The sequence below is a fragment of the Pinus tabuliformis genome, chromosome 9, assembly GCF_031772625.1.
Source record: "Pinus tabuliformis cultivar Carrire ecotype Pingquan chromosome 9, CPIR1, whole genome shotgun sequence".
Taxonomy (NCBI): Eukaryota; Viridiplantae; Streptophyta; class Pinopsida; order Pinales; family Pinaceae; genus Pinus; species Pinus tabuliformis.
Genome location: NC_142307.1, coordinates 21,191,972 through 21,212,655, shown reverse-complemented (window position 1 = coordinate 21,212,655; position 20,684 = coordinate 21,191,972). Strand labels below are relative to the sequence as shown.

The following is a 20,684-nucleotide window of genomic DNA, read 5'->3' as shown; positions in this document are numbered from 1 at the left end:
GGTATCAATGGCTTTGTTCTCGTAAACAATTTATCACTTGGGCAATTTTTACGGAAGAATTGATAGCACATTATGAGGATACAAAAAGCAACACTTTTTTTAGCCAATTGATAAGTCTCAAACAAAAGGGTTCAATAATGGAGCACATTGAGGAGTTCCAAAAATTGAACATAAGGGTAAAAGATATTCCAGAGGAGCATAGGATTGATGTGTTCATAGGGTCTTTAAAGGATAATATCCAACATGATGTTTGCCTTTGGGAACCTGATTCATTGGAGAAGGCATTCAGGTTAGCAAGAAAAATGGAAAGCAAAATTATGGCAACTAGGAAGCATACCACTCACAACTATAAAGACGGAAGTGTTTTTGCCCCTATCTTCCACAACCTACAAGGTTGACACCACAACATTTGGAAGAAAAAAGAGCAAAAGGGCTTTGTTACAATTGTGATAGCAAATACACAAAAGGTCATAAGTGTGCTGAGAAGAAATTATTCTACATAGATTGTGAAGAGGAAGAAGAAAAGGAGCAAGAAAGGTCAAAAGAAGAGGATATATTCCAGGAACAAAGCCTAGATGAAGAACAAATAAATCCAACCATATCTTGTAATGCATTGGCGGGAATTACCACTCCTCAAACCATCAAGATAGAAGGACAAATCAAGAAGAAAAAGGTAATAGTGTTGATTGATTCAGGAAGCACCCACAATTTTATTCATTGTAGGGTAGCAAAAGAATTGAATTGCTTCCTATATCCAGCACTAGAGTGTCAAGTGATGATTGCAAATGGAGGAACAATAAATTGCTCTGGAAAGTGCCATAATATCAAGCTATCCATGGGAGAATATGTATTGACTAGCCCAATGCTTTCCATTCCAATGGGAGGTGCCGATGTTGTACTAGGAGTCCAATGGCTACAATCCTTGGGTACAATAGCTTTTAATTTTCAAGAACTTTTCATCAAATTTTCTACGGAAGGAAAGGAAGTTGAATTAAGGGGTATTGCAGGGAAACCAGGAAAGATAATTAGCTCTAATGGCATGACTAAGCTTCTAAAAAAGGAGCAAAGAGGTGTAATTGCACAATTATGTTCGCTAGATGTTTCCACATTGGAATCATCTATTTCTCCAGATCTCCAAAAAGTCCTGGACAATCATTCCAAGGTATTTGAGACTCCCAAAGGTCTCCCACCTATGCGTGATCATGATCATGCTATTCATCTGATTCCAGGAAGTGTTCCTCCAAACATCAGGCCGTACAAATATCCCTATGTCCAAAAATGTGAAATTGAACGTATGGTTGCAGAAATGCTAGAGGCTGGTATAATTCAACCGAGGCAAAGTTCTTTCTCAGCTCCAGTAGTATTGGTGCACAAGAAGGATGGATCATGGTGCATGTGTCCGGATTATAGGGAGCTCAACAAGCTCACTATTAAAGATAAGTTCCCCATTCCTGTCATTGATGAATTACTGGATGAATTGCATGGATCAATTTACTTCACCAAGTTGGATCTTCGTTCGGGATATCATCAAATCAGAATGAAGATTGAAGACATTCCGAAAACGGCATTTAGAACTCATGAGGGTCATTATGAATTTTTGGTCATGCCTTTTGGCCTTACCAATGCACCTTCAACATTTCAAGGTTTGATGAATTCAATTTTCAAACCATTCCTTAGAAAATTTGTGTTAGTATTTTTTGATGATATACTAATCTACAACAAGTCTTGGAAGGATCATGTTGAACATGTTGACAGGGTGCTACAACTATTGGAGGAGAAACAATTATATGCATAAAGATCCAAATGTTTCTTTGGAGTCCAGGAGGTGGAATATTTGGGTCATATTGTATCTCATGAAGGAGTTAAGGTAGACCCTAGCAAAATTAAAGCCATTAAGGAATGGAAAATCCCCACATCCATAAAGCATCTGCGAGGATTTCTTGGGTTGACAGGGTATTATCGCAAGTTTGTTAAGAATTACGGGAGAATAGCAGCACCTCTAACAACATTATTGAAGAAAGATTCATTTTCATGGACTCCGGAAGCAACAAAGGCCTTTGAACATCTTAAAGAGGCAATGTGCCAAGCACTGGTCTTAGCTACACCGGACTTCACAAAAACCTTTATTGTGGAATGTGATGCTTCAGGAAATGGAATTGGTGCTGTTCTAATGCAAGATGAAAGACCCATTGCTTTTGAAAGTCGTCCAATCAAGGGAAAGTTTTTAAGCAAAGCTATTTATGAGAAGGAAATGTTGGCAATACTCCATGCACTTAAGAAATGGAGACCCTACCTAATGGGAAGACACTTCAAGGTAAAAACGGATCATGATAGCCTTAAATACTTATCGGAATCGGTTGATCTTTAGATCCATCCTACATCTCTCGATGAGAGGGATCCAAGAAAAATATCAGCTTCTATTAATAAGATGACCCATATGGAGTTTGGCCCTAGTTGCCAATTTTAACAGTACTCTGATATTGCTTAATAAGAAAACCCTCAGATAGCTGCTCCGATTTTCCCACATTGTGTTTTTCCGGGGACATTAGTCCAAAAATAATGGTGTCATATGGTGTGATTGTTTCTGTTTCCTTTAGTTCTTGATCTGTAATATGTTGAGCATGCACTAGTGTTTATTCTCAGTATTTACATTGTAAATAACTTGTTAAGTAAAATAACAAGTAGGTAGGAATAAATCAGATAAAGTGCATGGAGGGTTTCTAACTAAGTAGACTTAGAAACTTCAACATGGCATCAGAGGGTGATTGCAGATCACAGGAGGACTAAGGATATCAGCTGAGCGGAGCAATAGCAACAGAAAACAACTGTCTCGAGGTGACAAAAGCTGTTTCTAGCAGAGCAGCAACAAGGAAGGGTGACGCAGTTCCTGCATCATCAAGGGTGAGCCGGGAAGAGGCAGCACAGAAGCTAAGGAAGGCAAAGGGAGCCTCACGCAGAGCCACACAGAAGCTAGGAGGGCTGACGTAGTTGGCTGAGAAGGTCGGGATTGCGCAGAGCCTAGGAGCTCTCACCTTCAGGTTGCTGCGGTTTAGAAGGCTATGGGAACATTGCAGAGTGGAGCTGGTGAGGTACTGTAGTCAAAACAATACCTGACAGAGCAAGGCCAAGAGGAGGGAATTGCTGCCGAGGGTTTCTAGCCGAGGAACCCGGATCAGTGGTGCGGTTGCACAAGACTACCGGAGTAGGGGGCATCTCGACAATGGCAGAAAGATTTCCAGGAGGGAAATCGGGACTCAAAGGGAGTCCAGAAGAGAACTTCCAGATGGGAAGTAGAGACTCGGAGGAGTCGAACAGAGAACTTCTAGGAGGGAAGTAGAAGAGCATCATGGCACTACATAGAGTAAGAGCCCAGGATAGACTGGACGGAGCATCAAACTTTGCAGTCTGGAAGGCCAGAATCTTATTCGTACTTGACAGGAATTGTGTCAAGAACTTCGCCTTGAAGGTAATAGCTATCGTAGTCGACCCCAATGATAACAACAAGTACGAGGCGGCAATGGTGAGGGCCAAGAGCATCATCCTTGACGGGGTCAAGGATCACGTCGTACCACATATTGCCGAGAAGGAAACGACATATGAGATGTAGGAGGCTCTCAAGAAATTGTACCAGCATACTTCTGTGTAGAGAAGAATGCTACTTGAGAATCAATTGAGCTCATATTAGATGAAGAAGGAAGAACCGATTGACACCTTCCTTGGAGGACTGAATGAGATCCGAGATTAGTTGACTGCTATAGAAGCCACGCTGGGTCAGGAGTTGATGGTGAGGACAACCCTGAATGCTGTGTCAGAAGATTGGGAGGTATTTGTTTAGAGTATACTGGGTAGAGGGACTCTCCCACCTTGGGACGAGATGTGGGCGGCTCTTCACCAGGAAGAGATCAGACGGCAGTCGAAGACGGGTAGCAGCAGCAAGGGTATCAAAGTCAAACAGGAGGAGGAAGATGTTGCCCTAATATCTGAGGGAAAGAAGGAAAAGCGGAAGAAGAAGGATCTCTCCAAGATCAAGTGATTCCACTGTGGGGAGCTGGGTCATTATGCGACCCAGTGTCCAAGGAAGAAGAGTAAGGGAGAGTCTTACGAGACTAAGGTAGCGCTAGCACAGGCAGAGAAGGAAGTTTTGACAGATGATGACTGTGCTGTTTGGTCCCAACTTACCAAGGCAAGTTAAGGTCTTAATTCTTTTATCAACCCAGGAAAGTACACTTAGAGGTGCTTACCTAAAATATATAGATCTAGAAGGCTCTAAGACTCTAATGGCTACCTAGTGGACTAAATTAATAGCGCTTTTTACAAAAGATCCTTAATTATCACTCAAACATCAATCTAAATGAAACAAATCTTTATGAAATTCTGGTTGTAAAAATAACAAAAGCAGAGTATTGATGATTGATTGTAATCCTACATTCCCTTGCAAGAATATTGCTTCAAGGAATTTTTACAATCACAACAATCGAAAGTATTTTCAAATCACACAGTGAGTAAGATGAGCAGTGTTATAAACAAATATCAGCTAGATCTTTTACAAGAATCATTTTCCAAACTGAAAACTAAATTTTAAAACTCCAATCTTAAATCACTTTGGAAATAAAACTAGAACTATCCTTCAAAACTAAAGCTAGCAAACAAATCTGGAAATTGTATGACAACAACATATAAATATCAATTTCAAGATCAAGATTAGTTGAGTCCTCTTACAAGGCTCTCTCTTCACAACAAATTCAAGTTCTCTTCATTGATAATTCTGCTAACATAACTTTTAACTCTGAACATGGAATGACTAATTGCTAAATTTGAATTTGCAGCTAGTAAGAAAAACAGAGTAAAGATAAAGTGTACCAGCAAAGTGGTGAGAGCCCTTCAACAGTCCACAAGCACACTATGAAATGATTCAGAAGAGTGTAGTTGCTAAATCTTGAAACATAAAATTGCTGAAGAAGTTTGTATTAAGTCTGGAATCAAAGATACACAAGCGGTCTTCTCATATGTTCATAAAACCATTCTAAAACATAGTTTTCCCATAGGGGTTATTTATCGCGAATTCTATAACCAAAGCAACTATTGTTTCTCCATCTAATACTACCAATATTCTATTAATTACATCCCAAGGAGGTCGAATTTAGGTCTGTTCCTCCATTTATGCAAAAATTCTAAAACTGGAAAATATCTTGTGCACAAAAATCAGGAAAAAGTGATGAAGTGGCCGAGTTTGACCAGCTTTGACTAGACGCTTGTTTTCTCCAAAACTAAAAGTGAATAGTTGTTTCACCATATTTGTACATTGTACTTTATGCCCGTAATCTTCGAATTTGCCCACCTGTGCTGCAACATATCAAACAATAAAGCAATCACAGGTTGTTACAACTTCCTGTGATTTTTCTGAAAAGTGTCATTTAAATATAAAAATTTCAAATATTAATCCCAAGCTCAAAATAACGAAAATGACAACATATGACTTAGTTTCTTAGGATTATTGTTGAATGATAGTTAAAAGATGAATTTGGAGTGGAATGGGCAGTCAAATTTAGATACCAACATGTGCCATGAGTGCACATGCGCCACTTGAGTGGAAGTGGGGAGACATCGAGCTATAGTCAGGCGGACTACAGGTGATGAGGGGCAGGATCCTTGAGGTACCCAGCCTCTTGGATTAGACCTTGCTACGGGAGCCCCGAAGAGGAGTAGCAGGATTGGCTGATGTGGGTAGAGACGGATGCGGATGGAGCGACAAAGAGAGCTACAGTGCAGTAGTCCCGAGACAACGTGAGGCTAGCAGGCTGCAGTAGTGTGAGAGGCACAGGAGTGTTGCACCAGTGCAGGATGGCACAAAAAGGTGTGCAATGGTGCGAGATGCAAGAAGTTGTTGCAGCAGCGCAGAGGTTAGAGAGGGAGCACTTGTCAGTGACAGAGGGAGCTTCAGCGTCAGTGGGTGTCTCTAGCCCAACAAGGAGGTCAGATTAGGAGATCAGTTACTTACTTCTCAGTAACTGAGTTGCAGTGCAATAGTGGGCAGCGCGATGCAACATGATGAGAGGAGGTGCAGTGCTGGGAGAAAGGACTAGCAGCAGCACAGATGCAGCGAGAGATGTCGTACAAATGCAGCAGTGGCAGTGGCAGAACCATGGGCAGCAGTACAGGATGCAGCAGTGCAGAGGATGTTGGCCAGAAAGGCCTAGCATCAGCACATGTACCGATGCTGGATGATTAGAGTAATACTCAGTGAGGAGTATTGCTAGAGCACAGTCCTCGCTAAGAGTGAGTGTTGATTTGGGGTAGCATCGTATGTGCTCTAACCACGAAATTTGGTGGAGAGGTTGGGGCACATGAGATTTCCAATACCCAGAAAGGGTTTGGGCAGATTCTAAACAGTTCAGGAGATATTAAAATAATTAATATTTTTAATGGAGTCCCTAAGTCTAAACTTAGGGAAAATAAAATATTAATGTGTCTTAATATGAAACTGTGTTAGAATGGTCCAAAAGACATGGATCAAGCCAGATCTAATCTTAGCCGTTGATTAGGGACTTAATATCAGCCGTTGATATGTTAATAGGAAAAGTATAAGAGGAGGCTTGAGGGTTACTTGGAGAAAACACCAAAGTGATCAGTCATTCTATTCTCTAGAATGGGGTTTGCTAAGAGAGATAGAATTAGTGATCGGGAGTTACAGCTGAGGGGCATTGAGTACAGAGAGACAGAGAGGCAAAGATAGTGCCAGGAGAGCAGCGCACTAGCTGGGGAGAGTGATGCAGAGCCAGCTAGGGCTCATGCAGGGCCACGCAGAGCCTCAGAGAGGCCAGCGTTGCTGACATAAAGGGCCAGAGTGTTGACACAGGGCCTCCTAAGGCTGACGCAGACCCATCCGGGGTGACGTAGGGCCAACGCTGGGCAGAGAGGGGCTGACGCAGTCCAGAGAGAGGCTGACGCTAGGGTTTTTGGGGCAGATTGGTGCTGAGTAGCTGCCGGAAGGATTATTCGGGGTTTCAACCAAGAGATTTGTCAGAAACTGAGAAGTGTTACTGCCAAGGAAATTCTCTATTGGGTAGGCTAGTTTCGGCACCCAAATTGTACTCTAATATTGCTTAATAAGAAAAACCCTCAGATAGCTGCACCGATTTTCCCACATTGGGTTTTTCCGGGGACATTAGTCCAAAAATAATGGTGTCATATGGTGTGATTGTTTCTGTTTCCTTTAGTTGTTGATCTGTAATATGTTGAGCATGCACTAGTGTTTATTTTCAGTAATTACATTGTAAATAACTTGTTAAGTAAAATAACAAGTAGGTAGGAACAAATCAGATAAAGTGCATGGAGGGTTTCTAACTAAGTAGACTTAGAAACTTCAACACGTGGAAAGATGCTTGGTTGCTTGATTCAAGAGCAACTTGCCACATGACTTTTAGAAGAGATTTCTTTGAAGAATTCACTGACAGTGTTGATGGAGCAGTTTACTTTGTAGACAAGCCAAAACTCAAGCCATCAAGGCTTGCAACCATTAGGCTCAAATTGCATGGTCTTCCAGAATTTCTTCTACATGATGTTCTATATCTCCTAGAGTTGAGGAGAAACTTGCTATCTTTGGTCCACATCCGCCAACAAGGACACTCCATTCACATATTTGATGGCAAGGTTGAGGTCAAAAAAGCATTAGATCACTCACTTGTCATGAATGGGATAAAAGAAGAAAGACTTCTAAAGTTGCAAGGAACCTCCGCTTGTGCACAAAAGTTTTCATACAGTTCCCACTATGATGAAGGTACACTTCCATCAAGTCTTTTATGGTATGCTAGATTTGGACATTTGTATTATGAAAACCTTTGTTTGTTGAAGAAAAATGGTGTTACTGGTTTGTCTACAATTCCTTGGAAATTTAAACAATGTGATGTTTGTATCTTAGGAAAACACAACAAACAATCTTTTCATGATTCTCATTCCAGAGCACATAGAAAGCTTGAACTCATTCATTCTGATTTATGTGGCCCAATGCCCGTTTCTTTTACAAATGGTAATAAATATATGATGACATTTGTCGATGGCTACTTTAGAATGTGTCGGGTTTATTTATTGAAGAACCGATCTGAAGCTTTTGAAACATTCAAGAACTTCCATGCATGGATTAAAAATGATGCACAATCTCATATTGGCTCTATTCGTATTGATAATGGAAAAGAATATACTTCAAAGGAATTTGAAAACTATCTTCGCCAGCATGGGATCAAACATCAAATAACTGTGCCTTATAATCCCCAACAGAATGGAGTAACTGAAAGAATGAACAAGACAATCTTAAATATGGTACATTTGATGATGTTTTTCAAGAATGTTAAGCTGATGCAGTTCTATGTGCTATGTATATAAAGAATAAGTGTCCATCTCATGCTATAAAAAACAAGACTCCCTATGAAATGTGGTATGGCCACATTCCTTCGGTGAGGCATCTCAGGGTTTTTGATTCCACCTGCTATGCCTTGATACCTAAGGAACAAAGAAACAAACTCGGTGCAATGAGTCACAAATGTATCTTCTTGGGGTACTCAGATACCTCCAAAGCATATTGTCTCTATGATGAAATTAATAAGAAGTTTATAATATCTAGAGATGTGATCTTTCTTGAATCTTCCAAGGCTGACAATGTTGTTGAGCGGCAGCTTGATTGCTTGGATAGATTCATACATGCAAAGTCTTTTCAAGAGTTTAATAATGAGATTCCACATCTTAAAGGGGGTATCCCTATATTGGATCAATCTATGGAATCTCTTTCTGAAGCACTCTCTCCCCCGCATGAAGCTCCAACCACTGATCAAGAAGACACTTTGAGTGATGTGATTGAGAGAATTGGGAGGCTAAATCTTGATTCAGCCCCATCTTAGTCAACTAAGCAGCCTGGTCCATCTCAGAAAGGTCCTCCAAAATGGTTCACAAAGACACTTGAAAGTGTGTGTCTTGATGAGGTTGGAAAGACAGGGACAAGAAACTTTGTTAGACATAATGGAGGTGATGTTGATGATTCCGATTCACCTATTGATATGGATATTCTTATGATTGTGAACTAAATTTGTCTACAAATTTTGAACCAACTTCCTTCTGTTGACACCTAATCCTCTTCGATTGGGTGAATTTGGAATGTGAACAGTCATCAAGAAGATGAACTAATCAGTCACATTCATGTATATAACAATAGCTACCTAATGAAATAAACGAATCAGTTTTTCTGCCAAGTCTGGAGTTACTCCTGGCCTGACATGGTATCAGAGCCAGTTCTAAAAATAGTTGTAACTCCCTTCATCTCTGCCACTGCCTCTGTCTTGAAATAGTCTGCCACTACCTCAGTCCTGAGCGCTGCTTTGCCTCTGTCGATGGCCTGACACCCTCCTTGTTCAAGCAGTGAATACGTTGAATAGTTGAAGCCGTGAATGTGTTTGAGCAGCGAGTGTGTTGAATAGTTCGAGCAATGAATACACTGAAGCATCTCTATGCATCGATTCATAGTCTCTGTGTGATGAATGGACTGTGGTGAAGGTCGTATTGAAAGCGTAGGTTGAACTCCGTTGAATACAACATTGAATGCAACGCTGTAGCGTGGGAATGGAGCGTTGAATACAATGGTGTGCATTGAATCTCTGGTATGGAGCAGTAAGTTATGTGGGGCTCTGTGGTTTATATTTTGTGTTGAATAATCTTCGAGTCTCTGTGCGTATTCTTTGTGCATTGGTTAAAACTCCTGGTATGTGCGGTGAAGTTTATATGTGTGTTGGTCTGATATTCATATCCCTTGGTTTAATACTCTGTAATGTGCAACATTGAATTGGGTTGTATATGCCTTGGACGCTGTTTGTATATGATATGCCTTGTTTATGTTTTGAACGTGCTGTAACTGTGGCTTGTCGGTTGTATATGCCTTGGACGCTGTTTGAATAGCCATTGGATTTATAGTGTATACAACGGTGATTCTATCATGGGCATTGACATTTTCCATACACGGTGAACAGCTCTTTGGTTCTAGTTGGAAACGTCTGGCTGTTTATAATATAGCTGATAACATTGACCTTCATGGTGGATCATGAATTTATCTGATGTAAAGTAGCGTTGAGGCTGTGATATGATCCCGTGGTGCCCTTTTTTTTAGCTTTTGTTTATGATTGGGTTTTTACAACGTGGCACTGTTGATTCTAAAGGATTTAAACACATCATATTATATTGTAATTAGAAAGGGAGGTTGTCTCATGAATGGATCATGACTGTATTAAAATAGCCTGTACATATAGAATATGGTGCATATATTATATGAGGATCCTTGGAGGGACTTAAAGAAATAGTAAAGTATTTGAAATTTTTTTTTGCCCTTTTTGAGTACAATTTCACTGTACATCAGTAGAAGTTTTTTATCAGCAGAAATTTCTTATCAGTAGAAGTTTCTTATCAGCAGAAATTTCTTATCAGCAGAAGTTTTTTATCAGCAGAAATTTCTTATCAGCAGAAGTTTTTTTTAGCAGAAGTATTTTTTACAGAATGCATTCAATCATCTCTATGGTAGGAATAGTTCTCACTGGCAAAGAGAACTATCCTGAATGGTCCCGGATGATAAAACACACCCTCATCTTCAATGAGTTGTGGAAGGGAGTGTGTGTCGGAGAAGGAGACAATGACCCAGTACAACCTACATCAGACAAAGAGCTCGTCATTTGGGATAACAAGAACAACAAAGCATATGCATTAATCGCAACATCTGTAAATGAAGAAGTAAGTCGCCATATTTCATCATATTCAACTGCCTTTGAAGCTTTACAAAAGCTCAAAGAACTCTATGACTCACATTCTGCACTTGAAGTTGTTCAGCTCATGATTAAACTCTTCACTCTTGAACTGAAAAATAATGATCCTCTTGCTCTTGCATCTGAAGTAAAATCCATAATGCATGATATCAAATCCACTAAGGTTGAGCTGGATATCCCTCTTATTGCTTTTCTCAAGGCACTCTATCCTCTTTACTCCAATTATCTTGAGTCTTTACAAGCAAATGGAAATCTTAAAGATATAACCTTTGACTCTCTTGTGAAAAAGTTTGCTGAAAGAGAGAAAGCCTTTGGAAAGAAGACAGTCCCTGAATCTTCTGAAGAGACTGTTTTCCTTGCTCATAAAGAAAAACATCCTTCTCAAGATTCTACAAGAGGAAGAGGTGGACGAAGAGGAAGAGGAAGATACTTCAGAGGCAGGGGGGGCAGACATTCTCAAGGAGAAAAGGTAGATCTGCATTGCATTCGCTGCAAACGAAATGGATCACATGATGCTTCTACATGCAAGCTACCATGGGACAAAATTGAGCGGAAAAGAAACCAGCAGAGAGGTAAAACTGATGATACAGACAAAGGTAAAGCACCTGAATCCGCTCACTATATTGAGGCACAATGTAACATTGGAGTAAATGAAGATTTGTTTAATGCTTCACTTGCTTCTTCGAAAAATGATTGGTTGCTTGATTCAGGAGCAACCTGTCATATGACTCATAGGAAAGATTTTTTTGAAGATTTAACTGACAATGTTGATGGAGCAGTATACTTTGCAGATCAGTCAAAAATCAAGCCATCAGGGCTTGGCACAATCAGGCTTAAACTGCCTGGTCTTCCAGACTTTCTTCTGGATCATGTTCTATATCTCCCACAGCTCAAGAGAAACTTGTTGTCCTTGGTCCACATCCGCCAGCAAGGTCACTCCATTCATATGTTTGATGGCAAGCTTGAGGTAAGAAAAGCATCTGACCACTCACTTGTCATGAGGGGAATAGAAGAAGAAAGACTTCTCAAACTGCAAGGAACCTCTGCTCATGCACAACATTTCTCATCATCAAGAAGGTACACTTCCATCAAGTTTATTATGGCATGCTAGATTTGGACATTTAAACTATGACAGTCTCCACTTATTGAAGAAAAATGGTGTTGCTGGTTTGCCTACAATTCCTAGGAAACATAAGCAATGTGATGCTTGCATTCTAGGAAAGCATAGCAAACAGTGTTTTCATGATTCACATTCAAGAGCACATAGGAAGCTTGAACTCATTCATTCAGATTTATGTGGTCCAATGCCTGTTCCTTCTGCAAATGGAAATAAATATATCATGACATTTATTGATGATTACACCAGAATGTGTTGGGTTTATTTATTGAAGAACAAATCTGATGCTTTTCAAACATTCAAGAATTTTCATAAATGGATTGAAAATGATGCACAATCTCATATGGGGTCTATTCGCACTGATAATGGAAAAGAATATACATCAAATGAATTTGAAAACTATCTTCGCCGACATGGGATCAAACATCAAACAACTTTACCTTATAATCCCCAACAGAATGGTGTAGCAGAAAGAATGAATAGAACAATTTGAATATGGTACGATCCATGCTTTTCTTCAAAAATGTAAAGATAATGTTTTGGGCTGATGCTGTTCTATGTGCTGCATATATAAAGAATAGATGTCCATCTAATGCTATAAGAAACAAGACTCCTTATGAATTGTGGTATGGACATGTTCCTTCAGTAAAACATCTCAGGATCTTTGGTTCCACCTGTTATGCTTTGATACCAAAGGTACATAGAAACAAACTTGGTGCTAGAAGTCGTAAGTGTATCTTCCTGGGGTATTCAAACACCTCCAAAGCATACCATCTCTATGATGAAGTAAATAAAAAGTTTGTTGTATCTAGAGATGTCATTTTTCTTGAATCATCCAAATCTGACAATGTTGTTGAGCGGCAACTTGATCGCTTGGATAGATTCACAAAAACGAAATCATTTCAAGAGTTTGATAATCAGATTCCACATCTTGAAGGGGGGATTCCTATACTAGATCAACATGTGGAATCTTCTTCTGAAGAACAATCTCCCCTGCATGAAACTCCAACAACGGATGATGCTTTAAGTGATGTAATTGATAGAATTGGGAGACTCAATCTTTATTCAGTCCCAACTCAATCAACAGAGCAGCCTGGACCATCTCAGAAAGGTCCCCCAAAGTGGCTGACAAAGACACTTGAAAGTGTTCATCCTGATGAAATTGGAAAAACAGGAACCAGAAATTCAAACCGACAAAATGGAGGTGATGTAGATGACTCTAATTCACCTGTTGATATGGATGTTACTTATGATTGTGAATTGAACTTGTCTACAGATTTTGAACCAACTTCCTTCAAAGAAGCTGCTTCTCATGATGAATGGAAAGAAGCGATGAAAAAGGAGTATGATGCCCTCATAAAGAATGGCACTTGGAAGCTGGTTGATCCTCCATTTGGAACCAAACCAATTGGCTGCAAGTGGGTCTACAAGAACAAGTACAAAGCTGATGGCTCACTTGACAAGCACAAAGCTAGGCTTGTGGCAAAAGGTTTTGCACAAAAGGAAGGGGTCGATTATGAGGAAACTTTTGCCCCCACAGCAAAATGGGCCACCATCCGGACACTCTTTGCACTAGCAGCTCAAAACGGTTGGAAAGTCCATCAAATGGATGTAAAAACTGCCTTCTTGAATGGAGATCTAAAAGAAAATGTTTTTATGTCCTAGCCTGAAGGATTTGCTATGAAAGGACATGAACATAAAGTATGCAAACTTGTGAAGTCCTTGTATGGCCTCAAACAAGCACCACGAGCCTAGTATGAAAAACTAACTGAGCATCTTCTGAAACTCAACTTCAATCATTTTGATCTTGATGATGCAACTTTATTTGTCAAGAAAGTTGGCAAAACAGTTGTATATTTTGTGGTATATGTAGATGATCTTTTAATGACAGGGAACAATGAAAGCTATATTGCATCCATAAAGAAAGAATTAGGAAAAAGTTTTGAAATGACTGATTTGGGCTATGTTCATTACTATCTTGGCATTGAAGTAACCCAACATCCAAAATCCATATTTCTTTCTCAAAAGAAATACATTGGAGATTTGTTAAACAGATTTGGCATGACAGAGTGCAATCCTCTTTCTACTCCAATGGAACAAAACTTAAAGCTCACATCTATTGAAGGAAAGGATTTTGAGGATGCAACAAAGTATAGACAGCTTGTAGGAAGTCTCATCTACCTCACTACTACCAGACCAGACATTTCATTTACTGTTGGAATTCTCTCCAGGTTCATGCAAAAGCCTTGTGAGGGACATTGGTCTGCTGCAAAAAGAGTTCTAAGGTACTTGAAGGGAACTCAAGACCTTGGAATCAAGTATACACAGGTGGACGACTTCAACTTGATTGGATACTCTGATTCAGACTTCGATGGAGACAAAGAAACTGGAGTATCTACTTCAGGATATGCTATGAGTCTTGGATCAGGAGCTGTCTCTTGGAGATCACGCAAACAATTAGTTCCAGCAGATTCCACAACAGAAGCAGAATACGTGGCAGTAGCTGAAGCAACGAAAGAAATTGTGTGGCTCAGGAAAATTCTTGAAGATTTATAGGTAAAACAAGTACAATCAACTCCACTCATGATTGACAACACCTCTGCAATAAAGTTGGCCAAGAACCCAAAGTTGCATGATCGTACAAAGCACATCAATACTAAATATCATCTGATCCGACATCATGTTGAGGCCAAAACAATCCATCTCCGTCATTGTTCCACAAATGAGCAAATTGCAGACATCTTCACCAAAGCGCTTGGAAGAGAAAAGCTTGAAAGATTCAGAACGATGCTTGGACTCACCAACATCCCTTCAGATTAAGGGGGGGGAATGTTGACACCTAATCCTCTTCGATTGGGTGAATTTGGAATGTGAACAGTCATCAAGAAGATGAACTGATCAGTCACATTCATGTATATAACAATAGCTACCTAATGAAATAAACGAATCAGTTTTTCTGCCAAGTCTGGAGTTACTCCTGGCCTGACAGCTTCAAAGAAGCTGCTTCTCATGATAAATGGAAAGAAGCGATGCACAAAGAATATGATGCTTTGATAAAAAATGGCACTTGGTAGCTGGTTGATCCTTCATTCGCAACCAAACCAATTGACTGCAAGTGGGGCTTCAAAAACAAGTATAAAGCAGATGACTCACTTGACAAGCATAAAGCCATGCTTGCGGCAAAAGGTTTTGCACAGAAGGAAGGGGTCGATTATGAGGAGACTTTTGACCCCACAGCAAAATGGGCTACCATCTGGAGACTCTTTGCCTTGACAGCTCATAACAGTTGGAAAATCCATCAAATGGATGTAAAAACTGTTTTCTTAAATGGAGATTTGAAAGAGAATGTTTTTATGTCCGAACCAGAAGGATTTGTTGTGAAGGGTCAGGAACACAAAGTATGCAAGCTTGTCAAAACCTTGTATGGCTTCAAACAAGCGCAAAAAGCCTGGTACGAGAAATTGGCTGAGCATCTTCTAAAACTCAATTTCAAACATTATGATCTTGATGATGCAACTTTGTTTGTCAAAAAAGTTGGCAAAACAATTGTATATCTTGTGGTGTATGTAGATGATCTTTTGATGACAGGGAACGATGAGAATTACATTGCATCCATAAGGAAAGAACTGAGGAAAGGTTTTGAAATGACAGATTTGGGCCATGTTCACTACTATCTTGGTATTGAAGTAACTCAACATCCAAAGTTTATATTCCTTTCTGAAAAGAATTACATTGGAGATGGCATGGATGAGTGCAATCCTTTAACTACTCCAATGGAATAGAATCTAAAGCTCACATTCACTAAAGGAAAAGAATTTGATGATGCAAAAAAGTATAGACATCTTGTAGGAAGTATCAACTACCTGACTACTACCATACCAGACATTTCATTTGCTGTTGGAATCCTCTCTAGGTTTATGCAAAATCCTTGTGAGGGTCATTGGTTTGTTGCAAAAAGAGTTCTAAAGTACTTGAAGGGTACTCAAGACTTTGGACTCAAGTATACACAAGTGGGTGACTTCAGCTTGATTGGATACTCTGATTCAAATTTCGATGGAGATAAAAAAAAACTAGAGTATCTACTTCAGGTTATCTTATGAGTCTTGGATCCAGAGTTGTCTCCTGGAGGTCACACAAACAATCAGTTCCATCTGATTCCACAACCAAGGCAGAGTATGTGGCAGTAGCTGAAGCAACGAAGGAAATTGTGTGGCTCTGAAAAATTCTGGAAGATTTGTAGGAGAAACAGGTGCATTCAACTCCTCTTTTGATTGATAACACTTCTGCAATAAATTTGGCAAAGAACCCAAAGTTCCATGATCAAACCAAGGACATTAATACAAAATATCATCTGATTCGATGTCTTGTTGAGGCCAAAACAATCCACCTACGACATTGTTCCAAAAAGGGGAAGATTGCAAACATCTTCACCAAAGCGCTTGGAAAGGAAAAGTTTGAAAGATTCAAAATGATGCTTGGACTCACCATCCCTTCAGATTAAGAGGGGGAATGTTGACACCTAATCTTTGGGATTAGGAAAATCTATGTAAATATTGTAAATAGTAAAATAAAGGAAATTGGAAGACGAAGAGACATTGGGAGATGAATCTCAATAGTCTCCCTTTCCTTGTATATTTTCATGTTCTCTCTTAATGCAAAATACAATTGATTCGTGGAGTTACTCTCCTGGCCTGACACTTTTGATAACGTCCCATAGATCCCATGGGTCTTCCGAAGACAATTACAAAAGTTTAATTTAATTTTATTTGTTTTCATTAGGTAATTGATGGCCTATTTTTAAAATTTTGCAGGTTATTATTGTAAATTCATTCATCTGAAACAGTAACATAAATCATTTAGGGATACAGTCTGTGCAAAGTGTTAGATCAAAGTAAACCTAGAAAGAAAGGACACATGGAATTTCTATTCTGCTTGCTTTAAAAGGAGTGATTATACTTCTCGCAACTTCTTGCTAGGAGATTAATTAAGGTGATCCCAGTAGTTATTTTCCTGATTTACTGGCAACTTTGAATTCTTTCATGGTTTGCCTGATTAATTTTGTTTCATAGCTTATACTTTTTCCACTTGAACTACTTTGCAAGATATCGTAACCTTCATGAAATCAGTTCTGGGTTGTAGTTTACCCAAAATTACTTTTCTGCTTCAATCCAACAAACCTGCCATTTTCCAATCCTGAGATTCCTGAATGGAAATAATTACAATCTGACATGATTTACTCTGGAAATCCATCATTTCCAAAATTTTATAGAGGGAAAGTTTGTACAACGCACTCAATCTGTGTGTATTGTCATACAGTCTCTCAGTTTTTCTCTCCTAAAATTCTTTTACCTTGTAATTTTGTGCTACATAACAAATTAATTTTACATATCCAAACAGAACATCAAAGCAATGCATCAACTAAAAAGAAACCCAGAAATTGTCCTTGTATAACTAATACGAGGTCCAGAATTTGGCCTTTTATATATGCATTGAAGACTGTTGGCCTCTTATTTTCTTTGTTATCCCTCTTCATTTTATAAGTTGCACATAGGATCAGTAGTCTCCATAAAAATTGGACTCTTGCCATCATGTTGCAAGCGATCAATCCTGACATTTGAACTTTGACTTGGGGGATAAAAGATAAGCCTTTTAAATGTTAAAGAGAGTACCAGGCAATATCCTCAATCTTACAGTGCAAGGTGTTCATAGACAATGAAACCCCTCTACAGCTCCTATAATAATTTTCCTTTCTTTTTTTTGTTGGCTTGACCCACTGGCATTTGAACCTTGAATCTCGTCATTTACATAATACTTTAACATGGCGATCACCAATTGAGCTGCTGCCCATACTGGAAATCCTTAAAGTATGGCCTCAGCAACTCCACAGCGATAAGTTCTGAGACTGCCCTCTTGAAAAATTGCATATGCTTTTAAGTTTTTCCATATTTGCATCCTGAAGAACATTCAACGATAGGCAAAACAGTCCCAAATTCTGTTGTGCAGACCAAAGCTGGGCAGTTTCCTCTTTGTTGGATTCCTGTTCTAGATACTCTCCTTTCACATGAAATCTACTAAGTTTTTTTCTAGAGCTCCCTCTGACATCCGTGAGACTATAATTTAAGCTGACATGCAAGTCTTTCTATGGTTCTTCAATGTATAGAAAGGTACATTACATGGGAATCCCTTTTTACTCTTAAAGGATTGGGTCATTAGTCTTCCCTTGTGATTATCCGTTTTGATTCTTAACATTATTGATTTCACTTGTCGTCATTATCGATCTAATAGATAGGTTAAAAAATGTTCATCAATTATCATCTTTGTCCTTTTCTCTTAGTTTTCCATCAGCTACTTAACTTGTGATTGAATTCTGATTAAATGAGACTTCATGATGTCAATTCTAAGAGAAAGAGGTCCTACAGACCACTAGGTCTCGGAAGAACGTTAAATGAAAACAACACATACGCACAAGAATAAACACAACTCGTTTTCACTTTGTTTCTAAATTAGACCTGCTGAAATCATGCAGATGGTTCAATCTTCTGCTAGAGTCTCATTAGATGAAATGACAGATAGTGGAGAATTCAAACGCACAGCATCTACCTTTCGCTCATTCATTTCAAGGGATAAGTCCTCTGAATTCTATGCCGAGTCTGGTAGATACCACCTGTACATATCCTATGCATGCCCTTGGGCATCCAGGTGTTATGCCTTCTTGAAGCTGAAGGGACTGGAGGATTATATCGGTGTCACGGTACCATCTCTTTTTGTAAAATCTCTCCATCTTTAAAGACGTTTGCTGAGTAATCTATTACTTTATGAATTGACTTTTCAATGATTCTTGTTGAATAGTCAGTAAAACCAAAATGGGAAAGGACAAAAGAGGGTGAGGATCACTTTGGTTGGACATTCCCAACATCTGAAGACGAAGATCCTGGCGCAGAGTCAGATAAATTGAATGGAGCCAAAAATATACGAGAACTTTATGAGCTTTCTAGCAGTAATTACAGTGGCAAATACACTGTCCCGGTATAAGCAGCTCCTCAGCATCCTTTCCCTGCATTTTTGAAAATCCTGTTAGTTGTAATATTCTATTTTGAAACTATACATGTCTAAATTTTTTTGATGCACTCATCTAACTCAAATATACAGGTATTATGGGATAAAAAGAACAAAATAATTGTCAACAATGAAAGCTCTGAGATCACCCGCATGCTGAACTCAGAGTTTAATGACATAGCAAAATATCCAGAGGTGGACCTATATCCACCTCATTTGCAGTCCCAGATTGATGAGGTCAATGACTGGGTATATAATGCAATCAATAATGGAGTTTATAGATGTGGCTTTGCCAAGAAGCAAGAACCTTATGAACAGGTTAATTTGACATTCTGGTTCCCTTTCAACATTATCATCTGGGCCATTAATGGTACAAATTAGATTTTAACTTTGTCCAATTTAATGCACACAGGCATTCAAAGAATTATTTGACGCTCTCAACAGATGTGAGGAGATCTTAAGCCATCAACGATACATCTGTGGGAATGTCTTGACAGAGGCTGACATACGATTGTTTGTAACTCTTATAAGATTTGATGAGGTATGTTTGTCATTTCTTCAAATTATTGTTCCACCTGCTTTTTAATAGTCCCTCATCATTCTGAATGCTTATTAGTAAGGTGCATCTTGACATATCCTGCAACTCTAGTGTTCTTTCATTCATTTGTTCAGTCACATGCAAATGTTACATTTGTCTGTTTGGTTATCAGGTTTATGTGGTTCATTTCAAGTGCAACAAGAAATTGGTACGTGAATACCCTAACCTTTTCAATTACACCAAAGACATATACCAGATCCCAGGAATTTCAGTTACTGTCAACATGGATCACATTAAGCGCCACTACTATGGCAGTCATCCATCTATCAATCCATATGGAATTATTCCTCTTGGTTCTGACATTGACTATTCTGCTCCTCATGATCGTGCAAAATTTACTCAATGAAATCCAGTTGGATATGATGACTAGGCTACTTGTACACTTTGATAAGACTTCTCTGAGTGAAATGTGTTAAGTTATAATTTGGATATCGGAATGGATCATTATTACACTTCACCGGAGGATGTATTGTGATTCATTATCTGTTTGTAAAGGAGAGATTCACAACATAATAGCTTGAGTTTGACATATTATATGTGGAATGTTGAATAAAGAAAAAATATAGTTTGAATACATATTGGAAAATATATTTTCATTCATAGCAAGGACTATGTTGAAAGTTAGATGAATTCCACTTATAATCTGAGGGAAAGAAGAAATAGAAGAAGCTTTGGTTGCGCAAAATATTTTAGTTCTATGTCCTTGAGGCTTAGTCATGATAGATGCTTTATTGCAGGTGCATCGATTTCTCTCTTCATTCTCTCAGAATTTGGCAAGGAACTGCATTAAACTGGATTTTCTTGTAGAATTTATATTCTTGCTATTCTCATTGGAAGGATATGAGATAATTCACTCAAGTTTATCATTGCCTTTCTTTGCAAATTTAGATATTTCTTTTGAAATCTAAACAATTTATATTCTTGCTATTCTCATAGGAATGATATCAGATAATTCTCTCAACTTATTCATTGCCTTTATTTGCAAATTTAGATATTTCTTTTGAAATTTCAAACAAAAAGGGGGAAAAAATTTGATTAGGTATTAATTTCTTTTGTATCTTGATAGTTTCTTTGCGTCCATTCACAATCTTGGGAAATGTTATCACACAAATCTTCGTAC

The 20,684-nt window shown here is 38.8% G+C and overlaps 1 protein-coding gene across 4 annotated transcripts in view; it reads left to right on the top strand.

The window, feature by feature from the left end:
• The window catches only part of LOC149146909 (uncharacterized), a 102,972-nt gene extending 82,832 nt beyond the window's left edge, over positions 1-20,140 (top strand). For all 4 annotated transcript variants that reach the window (XM_089438248.1, XM_089438250.1, XM_089438249.1 and 1 more), the window contains 5 exons: positions 18,437-18,661; positions 18,760-18,936; positions 19,060-19,284; positions 19,379-19,507; positions 19,677-20,140. In XM_089438248.1, coding sequence (XP_089294374.1) covers positions 18,437-18,661; positions 18,760-18,936; positions 19,060-19,284; positions 19,379-19,507; positions 19,677-19,910 — 990 coding nt within the window. In that variant the 3' untranslated portion in view covers positions 19,911-20,140. The remainder of the gene's footprint in view (positions 1-18,436; positions 18,662-18,759; positions 18,937-19,059; positions 19,285-19,378; positions 19,508-19,676) is intronic.
• Positions 20,141-20,684: the final 544 nt, after the last annotated feature.